General features: G+C 46.3%; 1 protein-coding gene across 1 annotated transcript in view; it reads right to left on the bottom strand.

Moving 5' to 3' along the window:
- Nucleotides 1–3388: 3388 nt before the first annotated feature.
- Nucleotides 3389–25596, bottom strand: part of LOC146351727 (cytochrome P450 2J5-like) — a 38351-nt gene continuing 16143 nt past the window's right edge. Inside the window, exons 3-9 of the mRNA XM_084847692.1 lie at nucleotides 22062–22211; nucleotides 20015–20175; nucleotides 17486–17671; nucleotides 16260–16401; nucleotides 7261–7448; nucleotides 5836–5977; nucleotides 3389–4425 (exon numbers count right to left, since the gene is read on the bottom strand). Coding sequence (XP_084703818.1) covers nucleotides 4247–4425; nucleotides 5836–5977; nucleotides 7261–7448; nucleotides 16260–16401; nucleotides 17486–17671; nucleotides 20015–20175; nucleotides 22062–22211 — 1148 coding nt within the window. The 3' untranslated portion in view covers nucleotides 3389–4246. The remainder of the gene's footprint in view (nucleotides 4426–5835; nucleotides 5978–7260; nucleotides 7449–16259; nucleotides 16402–17485; nucleotides 17672–20014; nucleotides 20176–22061; nucleotides 22212–25596) is intronic.

Below are 25596 nucleotides of genomic sequence, written 5' to 3'. Positions count from 1 at the left end.
TTGCTTTTAGCATCCCTCGCTAACCTCAGCTCGTTCTCAGCTTAGCCTTCCTGATGCCATCCCTGCAATTCTGTGCCACCTGCTTGTACTTTTCCTTTGTTGCTTGGCCTTCCTTCCACTTCCTATATGTGTCCTTTTTTGTTTTCAGGTCATCTCTAAGCTTTTTGTAAAGCCACATTGGCTTCTTCTGTTGTCTTCCACCTTTTCTTCTTGTTGGAATTGTTTGTAATTGTGCCTTGAGAATTTCCTTTTTTAAAAGCTCCCACCCATCTTGGACTCCTTTTCTTATTAGAGTCGCTTGCCATGGGACCTTACTTATTATTGTCCTCAGTTTATTAAAATCAGCTTTCCTAAAATCCAGGGTACACGTTTGACTACACTCGGCTTTTGCTTCCCTTAGAACCAAGAACTCAAGTACAACATGGTCGCTTTCCCCCAGAGTTCCTGTAACTGCTACTTTATCCACTAGGTCATCTCTGTTGGTTAGGATCAAGTCAAGGATAGCCGATCCTCTAGTTGCTTCCTCTACTTTCTGTAGGAGGAAGTTATCTGACACACAAGTCAGAAATTTCCTGGAGGGGCCATGTTTTGCAGAATTTGTCCCCCAACAAATATCGGGGAAATTGATGTCCCCCATTACTACTGCATCATGCTTCCTTGAAACATTGGCAATTTGCTTTTCAAAGTTTTATCCTTGTCTTCTCCTCGATTGGGTGGCTGGTAGTAGACTCCGACCACCATGTTCCTTTTATTCTTTGCTCCATTTATTTTGATCCAGATGCTCTCGATGGGGCTACCAAGCTCCTCCTCCTGTATTTCTGTGCAGAGATATGTATTTTTCACATACAGTGCAACCCCACCTCCATTTCTGTTCCTCCTGTTGTTTTTGAACAAGTTATATCTTTCAATTGCTGTATTCCAGTCATGAGAGTCATCCCACCAAGTCTCAGTTATACCTATCAAGTCATAATTTCCCTCTCATATTAAGAGTTCAAGTTCGTTCTGTTTGTTTCCCATACTCTGGGCATTAGTATATAGACATCGAAGACCATGTGCTTCATAGTCTGGCTTTCTTTCTACATGCTTCTGAAGACTATTATTGGGCTATTAGAGCTGTTCTCTCTGTTCCGGTGCATGAGCCTTCGTCCATTGTTACCCCCAACTTTATGTCTCCCTTCCCCGTAGGATTCAGTTTAAAGCCCTCCTGATACTTACATAGCCTATCACGGCCTGAGGCAGGGACGCAAATGGCGGCCGCTACGACTGCCGCCATTTCGTTCCGCAGGCCAGCTGTGGAAGGAGGACGACCCGACCCGGAGCATCCGCCACCCGGTAGGGTCCGTCCCGGGGGGATTTCGGGTGGTGGTGGTGGTGGGGTAGTCCGTTCCACCATGGAGTCCGGGGGGCCAGATTCCAAAGAATCCGGCCTCACTGGAGTCCGTGGTGGATTTCTCCAACATCCCTAAGTCTTGGCACAAATGAAGTTATGGGGAGGAAGATACAACAAGGGCTTGTGCATAACAAGGAGGAGGTAGGGAAGAGTTGCACAAAATAAGACATCTGTTTTGATGAAGAGTTGCTGGAGGATGGTAGAATGAGGAGGGATGGTTGCATGGAGGGGAATAGAATTGGTAGGGGGGGAATGTTATTGCTCAGTGGTGAAAGAAAAACATTCTACACATGCTCAGAGGCACTCTGTATTTAAGAACATAAGAAGAACTGTGCTGTATCAGTCCAAGGTCCATCTAGTCCAGCATTCTGTTCACACAGTGTCCAACCAGATGCCCATTGGAAAACTACAAGCAGGACATGAGTGCAATAGCACCTTCCCACCCATGTTCCCCTGCTGCTAACATGGTGGAATGTAAATAAATTCCAGTAATTCTAAATTTGCAGGCATGTATAAACTAGGAGTGCACGAAAGCCACTTACCTGGTCTCGCAGCTTGCTTCGCGGTGGAGGGGAGGCGCTTCGCTGCTCCCCCCGAATTTCAGGCCGGGGGGGGAGGCTTCCCACCTCGCCCGGCCGAAATTCAGGCTGGGGGGGAGGCTTCCTGCCTCGCCCGGCCGAAATTCAGGCCGGGGAGGAGGCTTTGTAAATCTAGCTGTGATAGGCTACGTTAATCGTCATGTAGCCTATCACGGGGGCGTTTTTTTTTTTTTTTTACTTTTATTGGAATGGCTTTGTAAATCTAGCTGTGATAGGCTACGTTAATCGTCATGTAGCCTATCACGGGGGCGTTTTTTTTTTTTTTTACTTTTATTGGAATGGCGGTGGTGGCAGCCGGTCGAAAGACCGGCTGCCGCCCCCGCCCCTGACGAAGACCTGACAAACCGCCGCCGGGACCCGCTGCCGGGAGGGACATTCGGGAAAGGTAAGTCCCGTCCCGGGGGGGGTGGGGGTGCAGGGAGCGGGGGTGTGTGCGGAGAATTTCTTCCTGAAACTACTTCGGGGGGCCGAACACGTTGGCACTCGGCCCCCCAAAGTTTCGGGGAGAAATTCTCCCCCATCCCTAGTATATCCTTCAGAAACTTTGCAGGTTTCTTGCCTGGGGGACACCTCTAATGACCTGTGCATTTTCATACAAATTTATCCAAAAACTGTTGGGGAAGGGGTGAAGGGAAGGGAAAGCAAATCACTCCCTCCCCCAAATTGGAGAATTCCCCTTCCACATGAACTGCTGCATCTATCCTTCTGAAAATTTGCTGGTTTCTTACTTAGGGACAACTCTAGCCTGTCTGTGATTTTCAGAACAACGGTCCATAAGAAACATAGGGAGATAAGTATGTCCTCTTTTGGAGACCTCAAAATGTCAAGGCCACCCTTGCACAAAAACCCTTATGGCTATCATTCTGAGATTTGGCAGACATGATCTCCTCTGATGAGGCAATGAATCCTGAAATGTTTATCCACTTCTTCCAAGTAATACAAATGTTATTGGCAGTTCCCTTTAAAAGAAAATCAAAATATAAACCCTGCACCTATTTTTTCCCCCTGACAGTGGACGGGTATAATCTCCTTCTAGGGGGCTGCTATGCCTGAAATTATCCTCCAGTTCTGACCAAGAGAAAAAAGTTATATTTTTTTTCCTAATTTCCCATAGTAGTCAACAGGAAGCATAAAGACTCATCTTTCCAAACCTTGACGCAGGTTTGGTGCTGAGCTGAAGTGGTCCAACTACAAATTGGCCCAAGCAGAAGCAGGATGTTTTCCAAAACGCTGAATCGGGATCTGAGTTGAAGTGGGGTGGGGGGTCAGTGCACAATTCTTATGTATGTATGTAATCTGTACACACACACAAGCACACCGCATGTGTCAAGGGCTCCTTGGAGGGCTCTCTCAGTCTAATCCAGTAGCCAAGTCCAGACACAGACAAAGGGATTCTTTTCAAAGCTTTATTCTTCTTTTACAATGTAACAACTCTACAGGTAGCAACTAGATCTGAGCAGCAGCATCCCTATGCCCTAAGTTGGGACAGTTGGTTCCCGTTTGAAAGACAATTACTGGCAGACCCCTGTATTTAAGGACTAGGGAGAATCCCTCCCCTTTTCCCTTGGATCCCCGGGGCGCAGCCGATTGAGTGCGTGCCAACCTGGCACTTCGCCTCCTTTCCACGCCCTCCATCTGGCGCCGCTCTCTGCGTCTGCGTCGCGCATCCACCAAGTCTGCTATCTGTGCTTGGTCACTCCCTGGACTGCTAACTAAACTAGGAATGTGGGTGGGAGGAATCTCCATCAGCTGTTGGTCCTGGGAAAGAGGAGCGCGCTCCTCTCCCAGGAGCGACTGCTCTTCCTCAGCATCAGAACTACTCTGGGATTCTATGGGCTCAGTGTCCACCCTGACAGCATGCACACCACACACACACACACACACACACACACACACATTAGACGTGCGCTTAGACTCGGAGATATATATATATATGTATACACACACACGCACACACAGTTTTGTTATGGGCCTGTGCCCTGGATCTTTTAAGAACCTAGCAATGCCCCTGAGGGAGACAAGTGAAGCTAAAACAGAAAATTCTCAATACTTTCAACTAATTACACTTCTCCCCACAAATCTTTGCAGGGAGCCACAGCAGTGAAAATGGTATAAATTTCAAATGCATTTTGCAGTGTGAACATGCCTTCAGGTTTTTATTGCTGCAGTATCCAAAAAAAGACATGGTGCTAACATAAGAGAAGATGGCTACGGTGGCCCGAGGACCAGGTTTTTAGGCTGCTGATTATAATTCAGTCTAACGAGGAATGATGCAGGCTTTGTATGGGTGTGGTTGTAAAATGATCCCCAGGACAGGTTCACAGTTCACTTCCTGCACCCCTTCTGGCAACTGGAATGTGAATGCCCGCAGGAGGCTGGCAAAGAGGATGAAGAGGGTTGCTCTTGCTAGCTTCTTTCCGATACACACACGGACCCCTGCAAGATGAAGATGAAGAACAGTGTCATGCGAAAGCAAATAGGTAGGCATGCACAGCTGTGCTTGATGTTTTGAGTATGCATAACCCACCGATGGCAGCTTACGAGTGTAGCCCTGTGTCATTGCAGCGAATGTACAGAGAGAAGCATCACACACTAGTACAGATATAAACTGATTTAATTATTATAGCTTGTGGAGTATTTGCTTCTGCTAGCCCCTCCACATACCCATCTCACCAGGTACCACAGCCTCATCCATTCCCGCAATCCTGGCCTGCTACTGATGAGCCCTAGCGCGCTCTCTCCCCTCTTTCTTCCTGTGAATCACCCTCTCGTGCCAACTACTCCTGCCCCTCTTCGCACCCTTGGTACCCTTGCTGATTTGCCACTTGAGTCGGAGTGCAGGCTCCCATTAAATTCACTTCCTAACGGGCAAGCCCTGTCTGGTGGTGCCCTTGGTAGACCTGTGCATAACCCCTGGTGTGTGTCAGGGTGGAAACTGAGCCCATAGAGCCCCAGAGCAGTTCTGATTCTGAGGAAGAGCAACAACCTGTGGGAGAGGAGCTCGCTCATCGCTCACAGGCACAGCGGCAGGGAGAGATTCCTCCTGCCAGCATTCCTGAGAGAGAGAGTCACCCTGGCAGCGAGAGAGCGGGGGATGGGGTCTTGCTGGACACTCGGCGCAGATGCAGGGAGCGGCGCCAGATGGAGGGCGCCGAGAGGAGGCGCTCTGCTAGCTTGGTGCTAAAACAATGGTCGCGTCCCGAGGACCTACGGGAAAGAGGGAGGACCTCTCCATAGCCCATAAGTTCAGAGGTTTCCCGCTCTTCTCCTTCAAACGGGGACCAACTGTCTTACCTGGAGCTTACGCTACTCTGCTAACTACCCCAGTGCAGTTCCTTGCTTAGTCGCTGGCGATTAGCATCTGAAAGAGTCATTAAGTTGTAAAGGAATAAAGCCTTGGTTAGAATCCTCTTCATCTGTGTCTTGAGTTGGCTATTGGAGGGGACTGTAAGAGGCAGCTAGGGCGCTCCTGACAGTGTGCTGCTGCTGCTGCTCATTCTGCGAGTTTCGTGTAGCACCACGTTGGTAAAAGGTTTTGTGTCCAGCTCCCTATATATTTTTGATGGACGTTCTCTTTTGGAGCAACAAAAAACGATTCTGTCCCTAGAATAATTTTTCTGTTGCTATTGGCAGGAGCAGAGAGATGGAAAGACAGGACAGCAGGCCTGGAGCTGAATGATCAGACTTGCTTCCCTAGGAGCAGTTTCCTCACTTTGCTCTTTAAACAGTATTTTTCATAATATATTGTAGCCTTGCAAGTCATTGGGGAAGGGAAATCAGCATATTCTAGGCACTGAAGTCCCATCCCACCCAGCCCTGAATAGAAGTGAAATATGATTGTATTACCTGCTGAAAAGGGTAGGAAAGCTTCTTTGCCCATGAAATTCCCATCTGCGTCCAGGAAGTGATTTGGGTTGAACTTGCGTGGGGTCTCCCACTCCTCAGGGTCATAATGGAGAGAGAACAGGTTTGGAATGACGACCGTGCCCTACAAGGAAATTATACTCTGTGAGACTGAGACTGAAAGGTTGGTAGGGTGGCCAAATGTTTTACTTCATAGAGGACAATCCTCTATTTGAGGGGCCGCTACTCCAAGTCTGCTTGAAAGAGGAAGTCCCCTAAGAAGGTACAGCAGTGGCCTTGAAGATGCTCATCAGTATTTAGTACCCGGGCAGCACTCTGAGCAGTAGCCACACAGGTCACCTGGTCACAGTCTTCCCCACTACAGATTTCTATTTAACTCACAGTAACTTTGTCTAAATTAGCATCTATACATATAAATCAACACAAGCAACATTACATTAACATATGCAGCTTTAATGCAAATCAGTGTCCTCTTTTGGCTGCTTTTTTGGCTGCTTCTAAATTAGCATCTATACATATAAATCAACACAAGCAACATTACATTAACATATGCAGCTTTAATGCAAATCAGTGTCCTCTTTTGGCTGCTTTTTTGGCTGCTTCTAAATTAGCATCTATACATATAAATTACATGTTCAACTTTAAATTAACATTAAATTAATGTTAATATTAATCTCTAATCTCTTTATTAATTAATAGATTAAGTAACATTAATCTATAATCCAATATTAACATAATGTTAACGTTAATCTATAATCTATTAATTTATAATGTAATTAACTTTAAATTAACATTAAATTAATGTTAACACTAATCTATAATTAATCTATAATCTAATCTAAATTAGATGTTAATTTAATTAACTTTAAATTAACACTAAATCAAAGTTAACATTAAACTTTAATTAACAACTTTAAATGAACATCTATAATTAATTAACTTCTAAATTAGCATCTATACATATAAATGCAAATCAGAGTCCTCTTTTGTCTGCTTTTTTGGCAACCCATGTCATCTTCTTTGAGAATCTGTGAATGGCCTCCTTAAGAGATGGGCTCTTTGGCACAAGGGATGGGCAATGTGAAGCAGCATCGTTTGTGGCTTCTCCTACTGTACTGCTAGGGTAACTGAAGTGGCATGCAGCAGACCCTCCTGGTCAAGTGTGCATTGTGCTTATGTGTACCTACTGATGTCCACAGCTATAGGAACTGCTGTCAGCCCTCTCTGTGGGAGTGTGGATGGGGGGAGACGGGCCTCCATCCTCCATTCCTCACCTTGAAGTGGCCATCCTGTATCCTAGTTGCTGACCAGGGGCCTAAGAGGATAAAGAGCACTCCAACCAAAAGTAGATGTTTAGAACAATCTTGTATGATAATGACACAGAGCGCAAGCTCCCATTAAATGCACCTTGCTAATGGGCAAACCCTGTATGGTGGTGTCCTTGGTAGACTTGTGTATAACCCCCAGTGCGCTGCTGCTGCTCATTCTATGGGTTTCATGTAGCACCGCATTGGTAACAGGTAGGATTTTCCGGTCCTCATAGCAGATAACATGGGATGGGTCCAGGACCGTGTCCAACTCCTCTTGTACTCGCTCTGCCAGAGAAAAGAGACAGCCCTTGGACATTAACGGATTCTGTAACATATGACTGACCATGCTTATGTTATTCCCTTGACTGATACATCCAAACCATTATTTGTTGTAGTCATTATTTTCTTATAATTTCTAGATGTTTGCCTGCCCAAGTGTGAGGTGCCCAGGGATGTGGCAACACGACTCCCAAGAACTCCTGGAACCAAGATGCTGGAACTCCCTGAGCTGAAGGCCCCTGAGCCTGAACCAGAGTTTACAACCTCCTGACCTAGGGGTGGGCAGAGCCGTCAAGCTCAATCATGCCAAGGTTCTCGTCTTTCCACTGCCAAGCTCATTCCATCCTGGTTCTGTATGGGGCTGTTTTTCCCACACAGAAATGTTGACACATTTTTCAAACATACACGTTTTGGTGACCCGACCCCTTGGTCCATCAACGTCTTGGGGAGGAAGGTCTGAACAGGGGCCCTGCGGGGTTCTAAATCATGCAGGTAGCCAATACATGGAGTAGTCTCCCCAATCCAGACCTCTCCCCCCCGCCCCCAAATGTCTGGATGGCAGGAGGTGAGCAGGGCCAGTGTGTGTGTGCATGTGTGGAAGGACAGGGCTAGTGAGGGAGCCTCTGCTCTCTTCCTCACAGGACTGTAATGCCAGCATATGGCGTCTGTTAGTAACAGTATCATAGTGTTGGAAGGGGCCATTTAGGCCATCTCAGTGCAGGAATCCAGTTTAAACCATCCCTGACAGATGGTTCTTTTTAAGGATGTTTGCTGCTGCTGCTGCTGTTTCTACTTTTTTTGTACTGTGTCAGTTTTTATTATGTGAATTTTATTGTTGTACGCTGCCTTGGGAGGGCTCCTGCCCTGAAGGGCGGCCAAGAAATATTTTAAATATTTTTTTTAAATCCTCAGATCTTTCTTTTGTCATTTTGAAGATAGGGACAATATTTGCCCTCCTCCAGTACTTCACCCAGGGCTTCATCACACGGAGCTTTTATCCTGTGATTGAGATTGCTCCTTCATGGAAGTTTGCGGGCTCTTTACATGACGCCCTGACCCTGCCATGACCCTCCTGCACTAAATGCCCTTTGTTCCGTTTTTCAATAGATTGCAGATAATGAGCTATCAAATTACCCCGCTGTGTTCCGCTTCAGTTTCCTCTGTGAAAAGAGTTAAAGCGGCAAGAAGAGAAGCGAGATCAATGAAAGATAATGGAAGACTCAGATACAGGGAGAAGGGGGCAGGGGGAAGGAAGCGCATGTAAAGGGAGTCACTGGTGATCCTGCATTTAAAATGGAAGCAGAAAGCCCCGTTTTAAATGCAGGATTTTAGGCTGGTATAGAAATGCCCCATTCTCCAGTGTTTCTCAAAGAGAACAGACAGAGTTTCCATCTTGTAGCTCTTTCAACACACTAGGGTGCAATTCATCTGGACCTGGGGACTTAAACTTATTTAAGGTGCGTAAATATTCCCTCACCATCTGTCTGTCAACCTCAAGCTGCACTCCTACCCCTTCACCCTGTTTGTCAGATATGCCACATGGGACTCAGCTCCTCTTTTGGGAGAAGACTGAGCCAAAATAGGAGTTGAGCAGTTCCACTTTTTCTTTGTCACCTGACAGCATTTTGCCATCTTCATTGAACAACTAGTCTACCATTACCTTTGTTCTCCTTTTACTTCGAACATATCTGAAGAAGTACTTTTGGCTGTTGGTAGCATCCCTTGCCAACCTCAGCTCATTCTGAGCTTCAGCCTTTCTGCAATTCTGGGTTATCTGCCTGTACACTTCCTTAGTGACTTGTCTCTCCTTCCACCTCCTATATGTGTCCTTTTTGATTTTCAGATTGTTGCTAAGTTTTTGTGCAGCCACACTGGCTTCTTCCGTTGTCTTCCACTATTTTCCTCATTGGGATTGTTTCTGGTGGTGCCTTTATGGAACCTTTTACCCTGGATCAATTATTGGGTCCGGATGACGAGTTTCTGTCATTTTCTGATTTGCGTGCTAAATACAATTTACCTGCTATGGCTGAATGGCAATACTTGCAATTGCAGCAGTTGCTGGAATTTGGGCTTGGTCTGGCCGCTTTTACAGCCTCAGAGTCTCCATTGTTACAGGAAACACTTATAGCGGCTGATCAGTCATATCAACCCACAATTCATGTATATAGGCTGAATCAGAAGATCCAGAAGGTATACTAGCCAGCCAGTTCCCTGGGAACAAGCAAAGAGGGAGAGGAAGCAGGAGTTTGGCAGCAGGGTTCAATGAAGGAGATCAAGGAGAAGGTCCCTATAAGTGGACAGTGCTTAGAAGGGACCATCAACTGAGCTGCTAAGGGAATAAGAAGTAGGAAGACCCATGAGGAAGAGAAAACGGATGCATACAGTTCAGTAGTGGGACCTACAAAGTATCTCTTTATATATGTAATTCAAAGTTACGGGTTAGTTGGCCATCCCTTTTTGATTGCCTTCTTGTTGACCAATTCTCATGAAACACACTTATTGGAAAGTTCTTGATATGCAGATTCCACAAATAACAACATTTTTCGCTGTAATTCAAAGTCAAGAGTTTATTTATGTCCATAAAGCTCTTTTTTTAAGGATTAGGCTATCTTCTATAACAATGTACTATAAAGTTTTGTTTTTAATATAAAAAATGTCAAGTATAATTAAACAAACATAATTAATTGCAAATTAGAGCAAAATGAAATATGAACACAAAAATGTCTCTGTACACCTTTATATACACAGGTACAGGCCAAGGTACAATAATATGCCAGTAACAGACAGCCTGTAAACAAATCATGAAGGGATTAAGAGACACCTACAGTTAAAAGTAATCCAGTCAAAGGTTAGTTATTGCTCAGAAAGGAAGTCTCTGGCTGTTAAATTTAACAAAGTAACATTTAAAAGTCTCTGTAAGGAAGGGAAAGGTTCCTCCTGTGCAAGCACCGGGTCATTACTGACCCCTAGAGGGACGCCGCTTGCGCTGGCGTTTGCATGGCAGACTATTGCGGGGTGGTTTGCCATTGCCTTCCCCAGTCGTGACTACCTTTCCCCCAGCAAGCTGGGTACTCATTTTACCGACCTCGGAAGGATGGAAGGCTGAGTCAACCTGAGCCGGCTACCTTGGACCCAGCTTCCGCTGGGATCGACTCAGGTTGTGGGGAGAGTTTCAGTTGCAATAATGCCGCCTACCACTCTGCGCCACACGAGGCTCAAAAGTCTCTGTACACCTTTATAAACATAGGTGCAGGCGAAAGTACAATGGTATGCCAGTAACATATGGCCTGTATACAAATGAGGGACAGACTGTGGACCAAGTTGGCATCTATCTGCTTAACCTGTCTTCTGCCATGGACAACTCTACATTGCCATGAGTTGTGTGCACTCATTGGCAAACCTCAAGATTCAAGTCACTGATGGTCCAGAACAAGGATGTTACAGTGGCCACCCTGGAGTTTACACCAAGAACATTGTATTTAAGGAAGGTTTGTAAATATAAAAAATGTAACACTTCTAAACGCAGCTAGTTAAACCTTTTGTTAGCTTTGATTTTTCTCTGTGAACTGTGTTCATGGGTAACCAACTGGTTCAGTAGGTTTGTTTCCTGCCTGAAGATAATGTGGTGCACATTTGCAGTAAGTACAAGCTGGCTGCATTACTAGAAGAAAAGTTAAGAGGTCTGGAACAGCAAGTGGCTGTTGGTATTCTTTGGCAGAATACCGGAGGTGCTGGAAGGACAACTGTCGAGGACCACTCAGAAAGAGGAGCAGGAGGAACAAAAGAGGAGGAACAACCTGCATGGGTGTCAAGGGCTCCTTGGAGGCCTCTCTCAGTCTAATCCAGTAGCCAAGTCCAGACACAGACAAAGGGATTCCTTTCAAAGCTTTATTCTTCTTTTACAACTTAACAACTCTACCGTTGGCAACTAGATATGAGCAGCAGAGTACCTATGCCCTAAGTTGGGACAGTTGGTCCCTGTTTGAAGGAGAATCACTGGCAGGGAGAGTCCCTCCCCTTTTCCCTTGGATCCTCTGGGCACAACTGTTGTTTGCGCGCCAACCGGGCACTACGCCTCCTTTCCGTGCCCTCCATTTGGTGCCGCTCCCTGTGTCGGCGTCGCATGTCCAGCAAGTCTGCTTCCAATGCTCTCTCACTCCCGGGACTACTATCTATGCTAGGAATGCCGGTGGGAGGAATCCCTGCCAGCTGTTGGCCCTGGGAAGGATGAGCGTGCTCCTCTCCCAGGAGCGGCTGCTGTTCCTCAGAATCAGAACTACTCTGGGATTCTATGGGCTTAGTGTCCACCCTGACATCGGGCAACAGTGATGCTCAGGAGGAAGAGATTCAGAAGGCGCTCTGCACCAGGGGAAGTAAGAAACCGCTTTAAGGATCTTGCAGAAATGAGTGGCTCTCAGCCTTCAGGGGAAGATTTACAGCAGACCTCGCATGGCAGGACGCAAGATACTGGATCTCTACAGAACAGAGGGGATGATATTGATATCACCCCCTGCAGCAAGAAGAAAAAACGGGTGGTTATAGTTGGTGACTCCCTACTGCAAGGAATAGAAGGAGATGTGTGCTGGCCAAATCCGTTCGTTCGAGAAGTATGTTGTCTCCCAGGAGCACAGATTGGGGATGTGATGGGATGGCTGCTGAGACTCATCAAGTCCATGTTAGTTATCCCCTCTTGCTCATCCGTGTGGTGACAAAGACCACATTGTGTCAGACTATGAAGCTCTAGGAAGGAAGTTCAAAACTTTTGGAGCTCAAGTGGTATTCTCATCCATCCTTCCAGTCCATGGAAGAGGACTAAAAAGGGAAAGAAGAATTCTGCAGGTGAACAACAGGCTAGGAGATATGTGGTTTCTGGGACCATGATTTATGCTTTCTGGATGAAGGGTTGCTGGCAGGAGATGGACTGAACCTCACGAAGAATGTGTTTGCCTGAAGAATGGGGAGTTTGATCAGGAGGGCTTTAAACTGAATCTTATGGGGATGGAGACAAAAGTCTAGAGGTAAGTACTACAGATAAGGGCTGAAGGCACTATAGGAGGAACTGGGAGAGCAGCTGTAGTGGGGCCTGTTAAACTTCTTAATAGAAATGCAACTTTATGCATTGGAGGATAAAATTAATAGCTTTCAATGCCTATATACTAATCCTCAGCATATGGGAAATAAACAGAATGAGCTTGAACTCTTGATTCCTCAAGGTAAATATGACTTAATAGCTATACGTAACTGAGATTTGGTGGGATGGCTCCCATGAACGGAATAGAGCAATTGAAGAATATAGCTTGTTCAAAAAGAACTGAAGCCGTAGAAGGGGGTGGGGGAGGAGTTGCACTATATGTTAGAAATGTACACACCTGCACAGAAATTCAAGAGAATGAACATGGTAGCCCTGTTGAAAGCATCTTGGTCAAAATAAATGAAGGAATAAAAACAATACTGTGGTTGGAGTCTACTACCGACCACGCAACCAAAGAGAAGATGTGGGTGATGTTTTTGAAAGCAAAGTGCAGATATGTCAGGGAAGTATGTAGTAGTAGCGATGAGGGGACTTTAATTACCTTGATATCGGTTTGGGGACAAATTCCGCCAAGCACAGACTCTCTAGGAAATTCCTGACTTGCCTTGCTGACAAGTTTCTCCTTTGAAAGATGGAGGAGGGAACAAGAGGGAACAAGCCATCCTTGACTTGATTCTGACCAATAGGGAAGAGTTAGTTGATGAGGTGAAAGTACCAGTAACTTTGAGGGAAATCAACCATGTAATAAATAGTTTGTTTCGTTTGGCCAGAGTTGGAATAGATAGAAGAAGTGGAATTTTTTGAAATAAGAAAAAGGAGTCTAGGCAAGATATTCATTCTTACTATAGCTATTCTGGCTGACCATGATAACTTATCCTTACCCCAAATTTGAGTACTGGAATGAATTTGTGTGTACAATGGTTGACAGTTAAGTTTATGGAGTTCATGTAGGGAGAGTTCATGAGGGAGAGATATGAATCCCCAAATGTCGCCAAGGCTTAGTAATCCACAAAAAGGACATTTATTTTCTAAATTGGCTTGTGTAACTGCAGATAGATTGACATTAATCATCTCTGTCTTTTGCTTTGTACCCAGAAGCTTACCTCAAATCATCGAGTAGTGAGATTATTTCTGATAGTGCTGATATTGGATTTGTTACATAAAGGGAAATATCATCTGCAAACAAGCTCTCTTTATCTTCTGTATGACAAACATGTATGTCTTAAATACACCGATTAGCACAAAAAGCAATGGCAAGGTTCAACAGCTAAGGGTGCAATCCTATGGCTGCTAGTCAGTAGCTAGACGGCCATAGGATAGGTTGGTTCCCAGGAACTGACCTCGGAGCCTGTGCTCCGAGGTCGGTTCCCTGAGAACTGACTCCCACCCCCTCCCGCGCCGCCTCATAGGCAGCGCGGAACGGCCCCATGCTCTGCGCTTGGAAGAGGAGCATGGAGTGGCAAAAATGTGGTGTTCTTGGGGACGTGCCGGAGTGGGGAGGGTGGAAGTGCCATTCTGATGCTTCCTATGCATCAGCCGGTGTCTCCCCCCGCCCCGCTCCACCTTCCTGCGGCTAGTCAGCTGAAATTGCATATAGTAAAGGAGACAATGGGCAACCTTGCCTTGTACCCCTCTGTAACTGAAACATCCTTGAATTTTGATTATTAACAGAGATAAATGCTTGAGGACTTCGATAATTGGATGTGACAGCCTTATAAATGTTGAGCCAAAACCCATTTTCAAAAATAAGGAATTTAAGGTAAGGCCATTCAATGCAATCAAAAGTTTTTTCTGCATCAAGGGACAAAATTGCCATGGCAATTTTGTCCATCTTCACTTTATGTATAAGGTCTATGGTTCATCACACATTATCTGCCAAATGCATGGAATGTGTGGGATGAAACCTGTTTGGTCTGGTTGAATATATTAAGTAATTAATGTATTCAACCTTCAAGCAAGAACCACAGTAAAAATCTTTGAATCCCGATTAATTAAAGATATTGGTCTGTAAGATGTTAGAGCAGCTGGATGCGTATCTGGCTTTGGTATGACTATGATCTTTGCATCACACCATGTACTTGAAGTTATGCCTCCTGTCATAACATGATTGAACAGATTTGTAAGAGGTGTAAGCAACTGATGTTTGAAAGACTTATAAAAACTCTGCTGGAAGCCCATCAAGTCCTGGAGATTTGCATGTTTTTAGGGTTTTTTGTAACTTGATATATTTCTTCTTCTGAGGTCAGTTCATATCAGAATTCACAAAGACTGTATTCTTTGAGCATCACAATGATGCTTGTAATTTTGTACAACAATTAAAGGTACAGGAGAAGCCCTATCTTGCTTTGCACCTGGTTACCATAGCAACAAGAAATAACCTGCAGCCAACAGGGTCTGATACAGAGATGCTGGAGGAATTTGATCTGTGAGAATTCTGATGGAGTGACTTCATCCGCACCTGCCCACCTCATCTGTGTATACATGCAAATTTACAGTGCAATCCTATGTCTACTCAGAACTATGTTCCACTGAGTTCTATTGGACTTACTCCCAGGCAAGTGTGTATAGGATTGCAGGCTTAGTTATCCACTGGCTTTCATATTCCTCAAATGTTCCAACACAGTTCTTGGGGTCATAAAATGTACAAAAACATGTTTAAGAATTAATATTTTGAGAAACAATCTTTTTTTAAAGAGCATTCTAAAGACAATATGTTTAGAAATCTATATCTGGACTGGGAGTTGGGAGATCCAGGTTCTAGTCCCCACTCAGCCATGGAAACTCACTGGGTGACTTTGGGCCAATCACAGACTCTCAATCCAACCTACCTTACAGGGTTGTTGTTGTGAGGATAAAATGGAGAGGAGGAAGATTATGTACGCCACCTTGGGTTCCTTACAGAGGTAAAGAGGTGGGATATAAATGCAATAAATAAATAAATAAAATATCTATATCCCAGATTCAAGGCCAGCCCTACCATTAGGCAGAATGAGGTTGCCATCTCAAGGTGTCACAAGGTGTCAACAAATTGTTAGTTATTAATGTATTAATATAGTATTTCATTGCCAAGGAGTGAAAATTCTCCCTGTGGGATTTTCTGCCTCAGGTGTCAAAATGACTTGGCTAGCATACAAAAGTGACATAAGCCAGAAACACATTGATTCATCCATCCCTGTTCAAGGGCTCCAGTCAGCCTGGAACATGAACCTTGTAGCGCTGTTTGGGGACCAGTGAAAGCGGGTGGGGAGGAAGGGTTCAGGAGGGAAAGGAAAAGGGACACCATTTTTCTTTCCCACCTTCCTGAAACCTTCCCTTGCTGTGCTATAAAGCACTAAAGGCCTCAGGTTCAGTTCTGGCTGCCAAGACTCAAACCTGAGCACTTTATTGCTGCTACACTGTTCTGAAGTGTGGCAGTCAGAATAATAGCTGGTGTCCAAGAGGAGACATTAGCATGAATGTTGATGTTGCTCAGGCCAGCCATCTTGGGGTTCTCAGCTCAGAATCCAAGGCTATTTCTTTTAGTCCAAGCTGGGTGACTGTTAGGCAGTGGGGTAATGGGACACTGGCAGAATCTCTTGCTCTCTTCCTAGAGCCCATGAACAGGCACAAACATTCAAAACTGGACCAGGGAGCTCGTGCCCCAATACTCCATTGTGTCATTTGAACATTCCTGTCAAATGCTTGGAATTTCATTCATTCATTCATTCATTCATTCATTCAATTTTTAGAAATTAAATTATGAGGCGGGTGGAGGGGGGAAGCCACATACAATGTATCCTTCAAACCTTGTATCTCCGGGTGCACCATCATGTAGAGAAGTGCCCAGTAGAAGGAAATGGCGTTTGAGTCTAAGCCTGCTAGGAACAGGTCTATGACCACTTGGACCATATTGGATTCTGTAAATGGTGAGGTGGGATCATCTTTGCTCTGCAGAGGGAAAAGTAGGGTAAGAAACTGACTGGGCTTTATACATGATACTCCTTGAGAAAGAAATGTATGAAAGAAGTCAGTGAAGGATATACCGAGATGTATTGTACATCTCCTGCAGTTCTGTTCTGTTCTCTTCAATTGGCGGTATTATCCAGTGCTTGAGGGTGATGGAGGGGGGCGGCGAATGGAAGGAAGTAAAATCACCCCTGCTACTGCTTCTGTTTAAAGGTAAAGAAGGGGAAGTGGGGAAGTATGTTTTGGGTGTTGGTGGGAACAGCTCTGCGAGGGGAGCTGGAGAAAAATTCAGGGCTTTTAAAAGCTTGTGTCTTGCTCGAGGCAGGCTTTCACAAGCCCCCCCCCCCCCCGCAGTTTGTTTCAGTGTCTGGCTCAAGAGAACTTTGCCAGTGTCTTTACTTTTCATTAATATGTAGTTCTCCTATCCAAGGAGACATATCCCATTGCCTAGATAGCTTTAAGTATCTGGATATCCAATCCAAAATCCAGTTAAGGAAAAGTATTTAATAATCCCTTGACATGTTTCCCCAGTATTTGGAATTTTAATGGCCTTGATGATACCCCAAGAGTTCCCACAGGGAAACCCGTTAGAACAAAGATGCCACGTTTCATCCATGAGTCAAAGGGGCTGTTCACACAACACTCTAATCAACACCCAGTGTTGAGTGTGGGTTGTTTTGAACCATGGTTTGTGTGTTGAACAGTGGACTGGCATGTTGCCTGAATGCAGCATGTTTTCTGGACGGTGGGTTATCTTGTTGTCTGAGCGTAGCCAGTGTGGCTTGTTAACCACCCTGAACAACTCAGTAGCAAACCATGGCTTCTCAAAGTGGCTTGTTTGAGAAAATAAGCCACACTTTATGGTTAACAAGCCTGGTTGCATTCAGACAACATGCTAACCCATGGTTCAACAAACAACCCAAAGTTCAAAACAACCCATGCTCAACCACTGCATGTGGGTTAGAGCGTTGTGTGAACAGCCCCAAATTGTTGTTGCCTGTGGTCCATTTATTGGTGAGCAAAACTCTCTACTATTGTAAAGTGGAATCAGATTATTAGTGCTTACTTTCTCCAGCTGAGCAAGGTAGGAGTCAATGAAGTCTTGAGGCTCTTCGGGTGACGGGCTCCTTTTATGAAACTCGATCTCCTCCTTCACAGCCCTTTCTAGATCCTTCCAGTGAGCCAGTGCTTCCATCCATCTGCTCACAATAGGTTGCAGGGGCTTCATCAGCCCGGGAAAAGCATCATAAAGCTGCACAGAAGCACAAAGGCCCAAGGATATTAAAAGCCAGAGTTCCATGGATGTACTCCATAGAATAGAACGCTTTTGGCTGAACCCAAAGATCCCAGGCTATTATTGATTGATTGATTGATTGATTGATTGTATTTTTATCCTGCTCCTCAGCCAGAAAAGGCTCCTGGAGTGGCTTATAACCAATGAACAAAGAAGACAGTCCCTGCCCACAGGCTTACAATCTAAAAAAGACACGACACACAAGGAAAAGGCAATGGGGAGGGGAGAAAAAAGAATTAGGCAGACTGCAGCAGAGCTGGTGGGATGGCCCTGTTCCCCCCTCTCATCTCCCAAAGGAGGGGCAGTCCAACTGGAGCAGGCCCTGATGTTCCCTTTGCCTGCTCCCTCGCTCCTTCTTCTTCCCCACAGGGCCATGGATGTCAGTTAGCCCTGGGGGTGGGGTGGGGTGGGGTGGGGGAGTCTACAAGAGAAGTCTGCAGTCCCCAAGAAACCAGTCAAAGCCAGCTTAGCTGTTGATGTTGCAGATCACATGCATCTGGGTACTTGGTTCCTTTCCCACTATCACGGGAGCTTGTGGACTAGGAGATACAAGCTTGCAAGCAAATTCAGGTTTCTGTCCATGAGGGAAGGCTAGTGTGGGGGCCAGTGTCCAGGACACAACTGCTGAAACAGCAGGGGGGGTTGTCACAAGGTAACTAAGGCTAAGGCCCAATCTACACGGCCGATTTAGTGCGGAGTGACAGCACATCAGGGTCGTTCATGACAGATGATGTTGTCAATAATCCGCAGCAACCTCGCAGCTTCCCTCTGGAGAAGGTGCGTTTTCAGAAAGTCCTTGTAGCGCATCTTTTTTCCTTAAATGGGGCTCCCGCGCGGTTGCTGCAGTGTGGGCCTCCCCTCGCATTAAATCTGGGTGTGCCCATTTCTGTGACCTGGCAGTGACCTGGTCAAGGGGTGAGCAGAGTAGGGAGGCTGTTGAATGCCTGGACCGGTTTGTGGAGGCAGTTTCGGGATGGCTGAGAGCCAGCGTGGTGTAGTGGCTAGAGCGTTGGACTGGGAGCCGGGAGATCTGGGTTCTAGTGCCTACACGGCCATGGCAGCTCACTGGGTGACTTTGGGCCACTCACAGACTTTCAGCCCAACCCACCTGACAGGGTTGTTGTTGTGAGGATAAAATGGAGGAGGAGTAGGACTATGTATGCCGCCTTGGGTTCCTTAAGGAGGAAAAAAGCGGGATATAAATGTAATAAAATAAAGTAAATAAATAAACAAGCTAAGACTTAATCCAAATAGGACCAAAGTAATGTGGGTAGTGAAATCAACTACTTGGGAAAGAGAACTACATCTGGTCTTAGATGGGGTTGCACTAACCCTGAAGGACGTAAGAACATGAGCCATCAAGCCCCGCGTTCAGTTCCTGCAGTGGTCAGCCAGCTGCCTGTGGGAAATCCACAACCAGGACATGAGTGCAACAGCACCCCCTTGAAGCGCACAGCCTGGGAGTGCTCTTGGACTCAGTGCTAACTCGGGAAGCACAGGTGGCGGCGGCAGCCAGGAGTACTGTGTGACACCAGTCGCAAACCTAACTGGACTGGGAGGATCTTGTCTCAGTTATTCATGCCCTGAAGACAGCTAGGCTGGACTACTGCACCATGCTGTATGTGGGGCTGCCTTTGGAGATAGTTTGGAAACTTCAGCTGGTGTGAAACATGGCCACTTGGATATTGTTGGGGACTGGGTGGTTGGCTCATGTGACACTGAGACTATGCCAGCTTCACTGGCTGCCGGTGAGTTTCTGAGTCCAGTTTAAAGTCCTGTTTTTAACATTTAAGGCATTAAATTGTTTGGGCCCAAGTTACTTGAAAGACTGCCTTTTCCCATACCAGCCTGTACTCTGAGGTCATCACTGGAGGCCCTTTCAGATGTCCACTCCCTAGGGTGGTTAGGTGGGTGAGTACAAGGGAGAGAGTTGTTTTCAGGCATGTGACTCGGGGCATATCCTGAGTTCATGTTCAGTGAGATCTCGTGTTTGTGTATTTCTCGTAGTCACTGTTCTGGACTACAGAACAGATATTCGACAGGGGGAGCCAATTCATCTTGGTCCCAGCATGCACTGGGGTCTGCAGAGAAGGGGCTTCACTTCCCCTTTTGAGCTGGTATCATCTAACTTAGGCTCTAGGAGCTGGCAGGTTCTGATGTTACTATACAACAACTGTGCCCCAGCCTTCACTGTGGCACTGCAAAATAAAGTGGGTCATGTTTCCCCGCTCAGAAGCTGTGTCACTGAAGCCCCTCAAAATGTTTTCTACCCTTAAAAAGTGCAATATCAGGAATACTTGCTCGTGCCCAGGAGCTGCCCAAGAATTCCGGAATTGCCTTGGAACCTTTGATGAGACAGTGGAAGGCCTCATCTTCCATGGAAAAGCCATGCCCCAAAAGCACAGTGCCAATCACATTGCTATTAAATGATACGATGTGACAATAGGGGTCTATGGGTCTTCCTGTGAAGAAAAGAGACATAGTTATAAGCACTGGAGCATAGAGTTTTTCTTGAGCTTCAGCAGGTTGTTGAGCATGCCATGCAATTCCAAGTGCACTTGAATGGGACTGATAGTTTTGATGTATTTCAATCAAGTTTTACGCCCAATCTGGCAAAGAAACTGCCTCAGTTGCCCTGTTTCAATCTCATTTCGCAGCCTCACTATGCTAGATTGTATGGGGAGGGGGGGGGATGCTTCAGGGAGGTGTGTGCGTGCGTGCGTGCGTGCATGTGTGTGATTTCCCCCAGTTAATCTGAGGGGAGATTTTGAGAACTCACCCATCTCTGCTGGGATCAGTGAGGCAGTAAATAAGGGCCAATAAACGGAAGCTCAGGCTAGTTGGTGGGTGAGCTGTCTGCTCTGGAAAAGGTTGTTCAACCCATTCAAGACAGGGTTTCACTCCCACTAAAGGATCAGGTACACAGTCTGATAGACATAGATCAGCCCTGGCACTGGGGGCCCAAGTAGTGGCTTCTGAGGCTAAGAGCACGTTTGACCAGCTGATACTGATGCATCACGAGGTACAGGCCCTCTTGGACAGAGATAGCTTGGCCATGACTACCTGTGCTCTGGGAACATCCAGATTAGACCAGGGATGGGGAACCCCCAATGTGCGGCCTAGATAAAGCCCTATGGAGTTCCCCATCCATCCCGCAAGCTTCTTCTGCTGTTATCTCCAGTGACTGGAGATAAGGTGCTATTTAAACGCAATTAAACTTTAAATACTTTGCATAGGATTGAGTGGTGCTTTTGCAGGTATGAGAGCTGTTGCACTGGGGCTCACTCCTGAGTAGGGATGTCACAGATATCTGGGGGAGGTGGGGGGTGGAGTCCAACGGGCATCCACCCACTCGCTCCCTGGGTCCATGGACCCTGCTGGCTTCCTGACTCTGTTTGGCATAGGGCATAAGCCACTGGCCGGTCTGCAGCCACCCGGCTGCCCACTCCCTCACCAAGCTGCCATTTTGCAGAAAATGGCATCTTGTTCTTTTACATAAAGGGGCTTTTTAAGCAAATGACAGCCGTAAATAAGCCCATTTATGCAACATGACAGGCGTAAATGGTCTATTCACCCTACCCCTCAGTAGACTTGTTTAGAATTGAGCTATGCTTTCTATGCTTGGTGGGAAAATGTTCAAATTGATATATCTGTCCTTGGCCCCACCCATGCCCGTAGCCCTTCCCATTGCCAGAATGCAGCCACCAAGACTCTTCTCCAATTGGAATTCAGCTGCTGGGACAAAAAATGTTCCCCACCCCTGGATTAGAACACTGGAATTCACCTCTGAACACTGTTTTGAAAGTGTAGCTCTCAGGCTGATTTCTTGGACTTGTCACTGGGTACACATCTCACCAGTACATGAATAGCTTTATTAGCTTTCATTCCATTTCTGACCAGAGCCCAAAGTCCTACATGGCTTGAAGCATGGATACTTGAAGGAAGACCTACTCCCACATCAACCTGCCCATCCACTATCGTGATCATGGGAGGCCCTCCACTGGGGTCGTCCGCCACCTAAAGTGAGGCAGGCAGTGATTGTGGGTAGGACCTTCTCAGTTGTGGTACCCCTGTTTATGTCCTCTCCTGGGAGGCTCACTTGCTATCTTCACTGATGTCCTTTGAGTGCTAGATGAAGATGTGCTTACTTTTCTTGGTCTTCAGGAAAAGATTGCCATCACCTTCACAGCCTGCTTTGGATTGCCCAGAATCATGCACTGTTGGAAACACAATTCTGGGCCAGGTGTACCTGGATGTGACCCAGCAAGGCAGGTCTTATGAAATACCTGTCTGCCATTCATAAATTGACTTTTTCACCAGCCTTTAGAATGAGGAAAAGGCTTTTTACCTTTCTCTTGTGTGAAGGCTTCAATCAAATTATTGGCTTCTTGGTAAATGCATTTCTGCAGACTCTTCTTCCCCACGCCCAACTTCCGCAGTGTCATATCGGCAAACCGCCTCTGCTGCTTCCATTCATGGCCATTGGAAAAAATGAGACCTGGCATTATAGAGACACAGTTTTGGTGTGTTTGAGGAGGCTTTCTTAGCAAGAAACTGCAGTTATATCTCAAGTTACAGTTCTATTTCTGTGGTTGAGGCTGGGTGGAGTGCATATGCTGGATGTTATTTTAGGGCTTTTAACCTTTTTCATGTTCGGACTGCAATGTGCAAGCATCACATGTGTGTGCATCATAGCCATCATTGAAAAGAAAATCACAAAATGCATGTGGATGGTCTCAAAACAGCCTTCTCCTTAGAATCATAGAATAGTAGGGTTGGAAGGGACCTATAAGACCATCAAGTCCAACCCCCTGCTCAATGCAGAAATCCCAGTCAAAGCATCCCTGACAGGTGGCTGTCCAGCCTCATCTTGAATGCCTCCAGTGTGGGAGAGCCCACCACCTCCCTAGGTAGTTGGCTCCATTGTCGTATTGCCCTAACTGTCAGGATGTTTTCCCTGATGTTCAGCCAGAATCTGGCTTCCTGTAACTTGAGCCCATTATTCCGTGTTCAATCTAGAGCCACCCAGTTGTTTTGGACTACAAGTCCCAACAGCTCTAGCCAGAATGGCCAGTGGTCAGGGAACAAAAGTCCCAAACATCTGGAGGAACCCAGGGTGGAGAAGGTTGATCTAAAACCTGGTTCTGAGGTCTGGGATTTGGCCTGTTTATCTGTTCTAGATGGGATTGCACTCCCTCTGAAGGAGCAGGTACATAGACTGGGGGTGCTTCTGGAACCATCTTTGTCAATAGAGGCCCAAGTGACCTCAGTAGCTCAGAGCACCCATTACCAGCTTTGGCTGGTTCACCAACTATGTCCATTCCTGAAGAGGGATAGCCTAGCCACTGTGATCCTTGCACTGGTAACCTCATGATTAGACTACTAGAAAGCACTCTACATGGCGCTGTCCTTGCACTAGGTTCAGAAGCTGTAGCTAGTGCAGAGTGCACATCTAGGATGCTCAGTGGAGCACCTAGATATACATATATTACAACTGTGTTAAAAGAACTGCACTGGCTGCCTGTTAGCCATGAAGCTACAGTCAGGGCCAGAAATATTGGAACAAGGATAACTGTTGGCCTCTGTACACCACCACATTGAAGTTAAAAGGAAACACACCCAGATGAGAGCAAAGTCAGGACTTTCAGCTGTAATTCAAGGGGTTTGACAAAAGTGGGGCACAAACCATTCAGGAAGTACAGCCAGGGGCATACATCCCCCCCATCGTTGGGGGCTCATAAGTAATGGAACAAATGGCTGACAAGCAGCTGCATGGCCAGGTGTGGCCTGTTTCCTGGGTACCCCCTGACCAAGCAAGCAGATGAAAGGCCTGGAGGTGGTTCTGAGTGTTACATTTGCATTTGATAGCTGTTCACTGGAACCCCCAACATGAGGTCCAAAGAGGTGTCCATGAGAGTGAAGGAGGCCATCATTAGGCTGAGGAAACAAAATAAACCCATCAGAGAGATAGCAAAAACAGTGGGAGTGGCCAATACAACAGTTTGGAACATCCTGAAAAAGAAGGAATTAACTGGCAAGCTCAGCAACAGCAGAAGGCCTGGAAGACCACAGAAGACAACTAAAGTGGATGACTGTGGAATTCTGCTCATGGTGAAGAGGAACCTGTTCACAACATCTAGCCAGGTCAAGAATGCTCTTGAGGAGGTAGGCATGTCATTGTCAACATCTACAGTCAAGAGACGGCTTTATGAATGTAAATAGAGAAGCTTCACAACAAGGTGCAAACCACTGGTAATGCTCAAGAACCGAAAGGCCAGATTAGCCTTTGCCAGTAAACACCTAAAAAAATTCAGGCTGGGGGGGGAGGTGCCCCACCTTGCCCGGCCGAAATTCAGGCCGGGGAGAAGCGCGCTGTCTCCCCGGCCGCGAAACAAAAAGTAAAAAAACAAAAAAAACCCTCCCCGTGATAGGCTACGTAACGATTTACGTAGCCTATCACGGCTAGATTTCCAAAGTCACTTTGGAAAAAAAAAAAAAAGCGCGTACGCAAATGGCGGTGCCCTATGGGTGCCGCCATTTGCATTCCTTATTTGGTCCCGGTAGTCTATGTAAAGATTTACGTAGACTACAACGTAGTCTACGTAAATCTTTACGTAGACAACCAGGACCAAATAAGGAACGCAAATGGCGGTGCCCATAGGACGCCGCCATTTGCGTACGCGCTTTTTTTTTTCTCAAAGTCACCCGTGATAGGCTACGTAACGATTTACGTAGCCTATCACGGCTGACTTTGGAAATCTAGCCGTGATAGGCTACGTTAATCGTTACGTAGCCTATCATGGGTTTTGGGGGTTTTTTTACACTTTACTTTGTAATGGCAGCGGCGGCAGCTGGTCAGAAGACCGGCTGCCGCCCCCGCCCCCGACGAAAGGCTGATGAACTGCCGCCGGGACCCGCCGCCGGGAGGGACATTGGCCAGAGGTAAGTCCCATCCCGGGGGGGTGGCGGGGGGGTGGCGGAGAATTTCACCACCGATTTTGGGGGGCCGAATGCGTTGGCGCTCGGCCCCCCGAAGATTCGGGGAGAAATTCTCCACCATCCCTACAGTTCGCTCCCATCTGGGTGTGTTTCCTTTCATCTTCAATGTGGTGGTGTACAGAGGCCAACTGCCAAAACAGTTATCCTTGTTCCAATATTTCTGGCCCTGACTGTATGTTCTAGGCTTTGATGTTCACATACAAATCCCTGAATGACTTGAGACCAGTATACCTAGCTGACTATGTCCCCTTATATATACCCGGTCGACCCCTGAGATCTTCTGAGGAAGCCTTCCTTGATGGGATTATTAAATAAAGATGCCTCCCGTTAGAAAGGAAATTAGCAGAGAAAAAACAAAAAGGCAAAACAGAATGAGCGATTAGCAGTTCCACATGCACACAGGCTATCTTAGGATAACAAAAGGAGACCACACCTTTCTTCAGTGAAAGAAAGAAAACAGTTTACTTGCAAATATTCTTGCATATTCAATGCAGGTACAGCGTAGTTTCAAAAAGTGTTTGTTCAGTCCATTTAATGTTCTATTACACCAGTAGGAGCGAGACCAAACACATGTGTTCCCAACAATGGTGGAAGTTGGAGGCAAGGAGGAGGAAGGAGAGGAGCAAAAGGAAGAAATCACAGGAAACCACACTGTAGGCTATAGAGATCCTAAGCCTAGATGTGGGCAAAATTCCCCTAAACTAACTGCAACACTGCCCCCTTCCAGTAACTTGCAGACGAGGTTGCAATATTCCCAACACCCCTCTTCAACGTCGAATGCAAGAGTCCTGAAGCCTCATCTTGAGTTGCAAATTCTTAAAGCATCCTCTTGGCAGTGTCTTGGTTAAGATGTCTGCTGTCATTTCTGCAGTTGGTCAGCAGCT

Source organism: Heloderma suspectum, chromosome 3 (assembly GCF_057233095.1).
Source record: "Heloderma suspectum isolate Gila_16-S chromosome 3, 16-S_ref, whole genome shotgun sequence".
Taxonomy (NCBI): domain Eukaryota; kingdom Metazoa; phylum Chordata; class Lepidosauria; order Squamata; family Helodermatidae; genus Heloderma; species Heloderma suspectum.
This window is presented reverse-complemented; position numbering and strand designations above follow the sequence as displayed.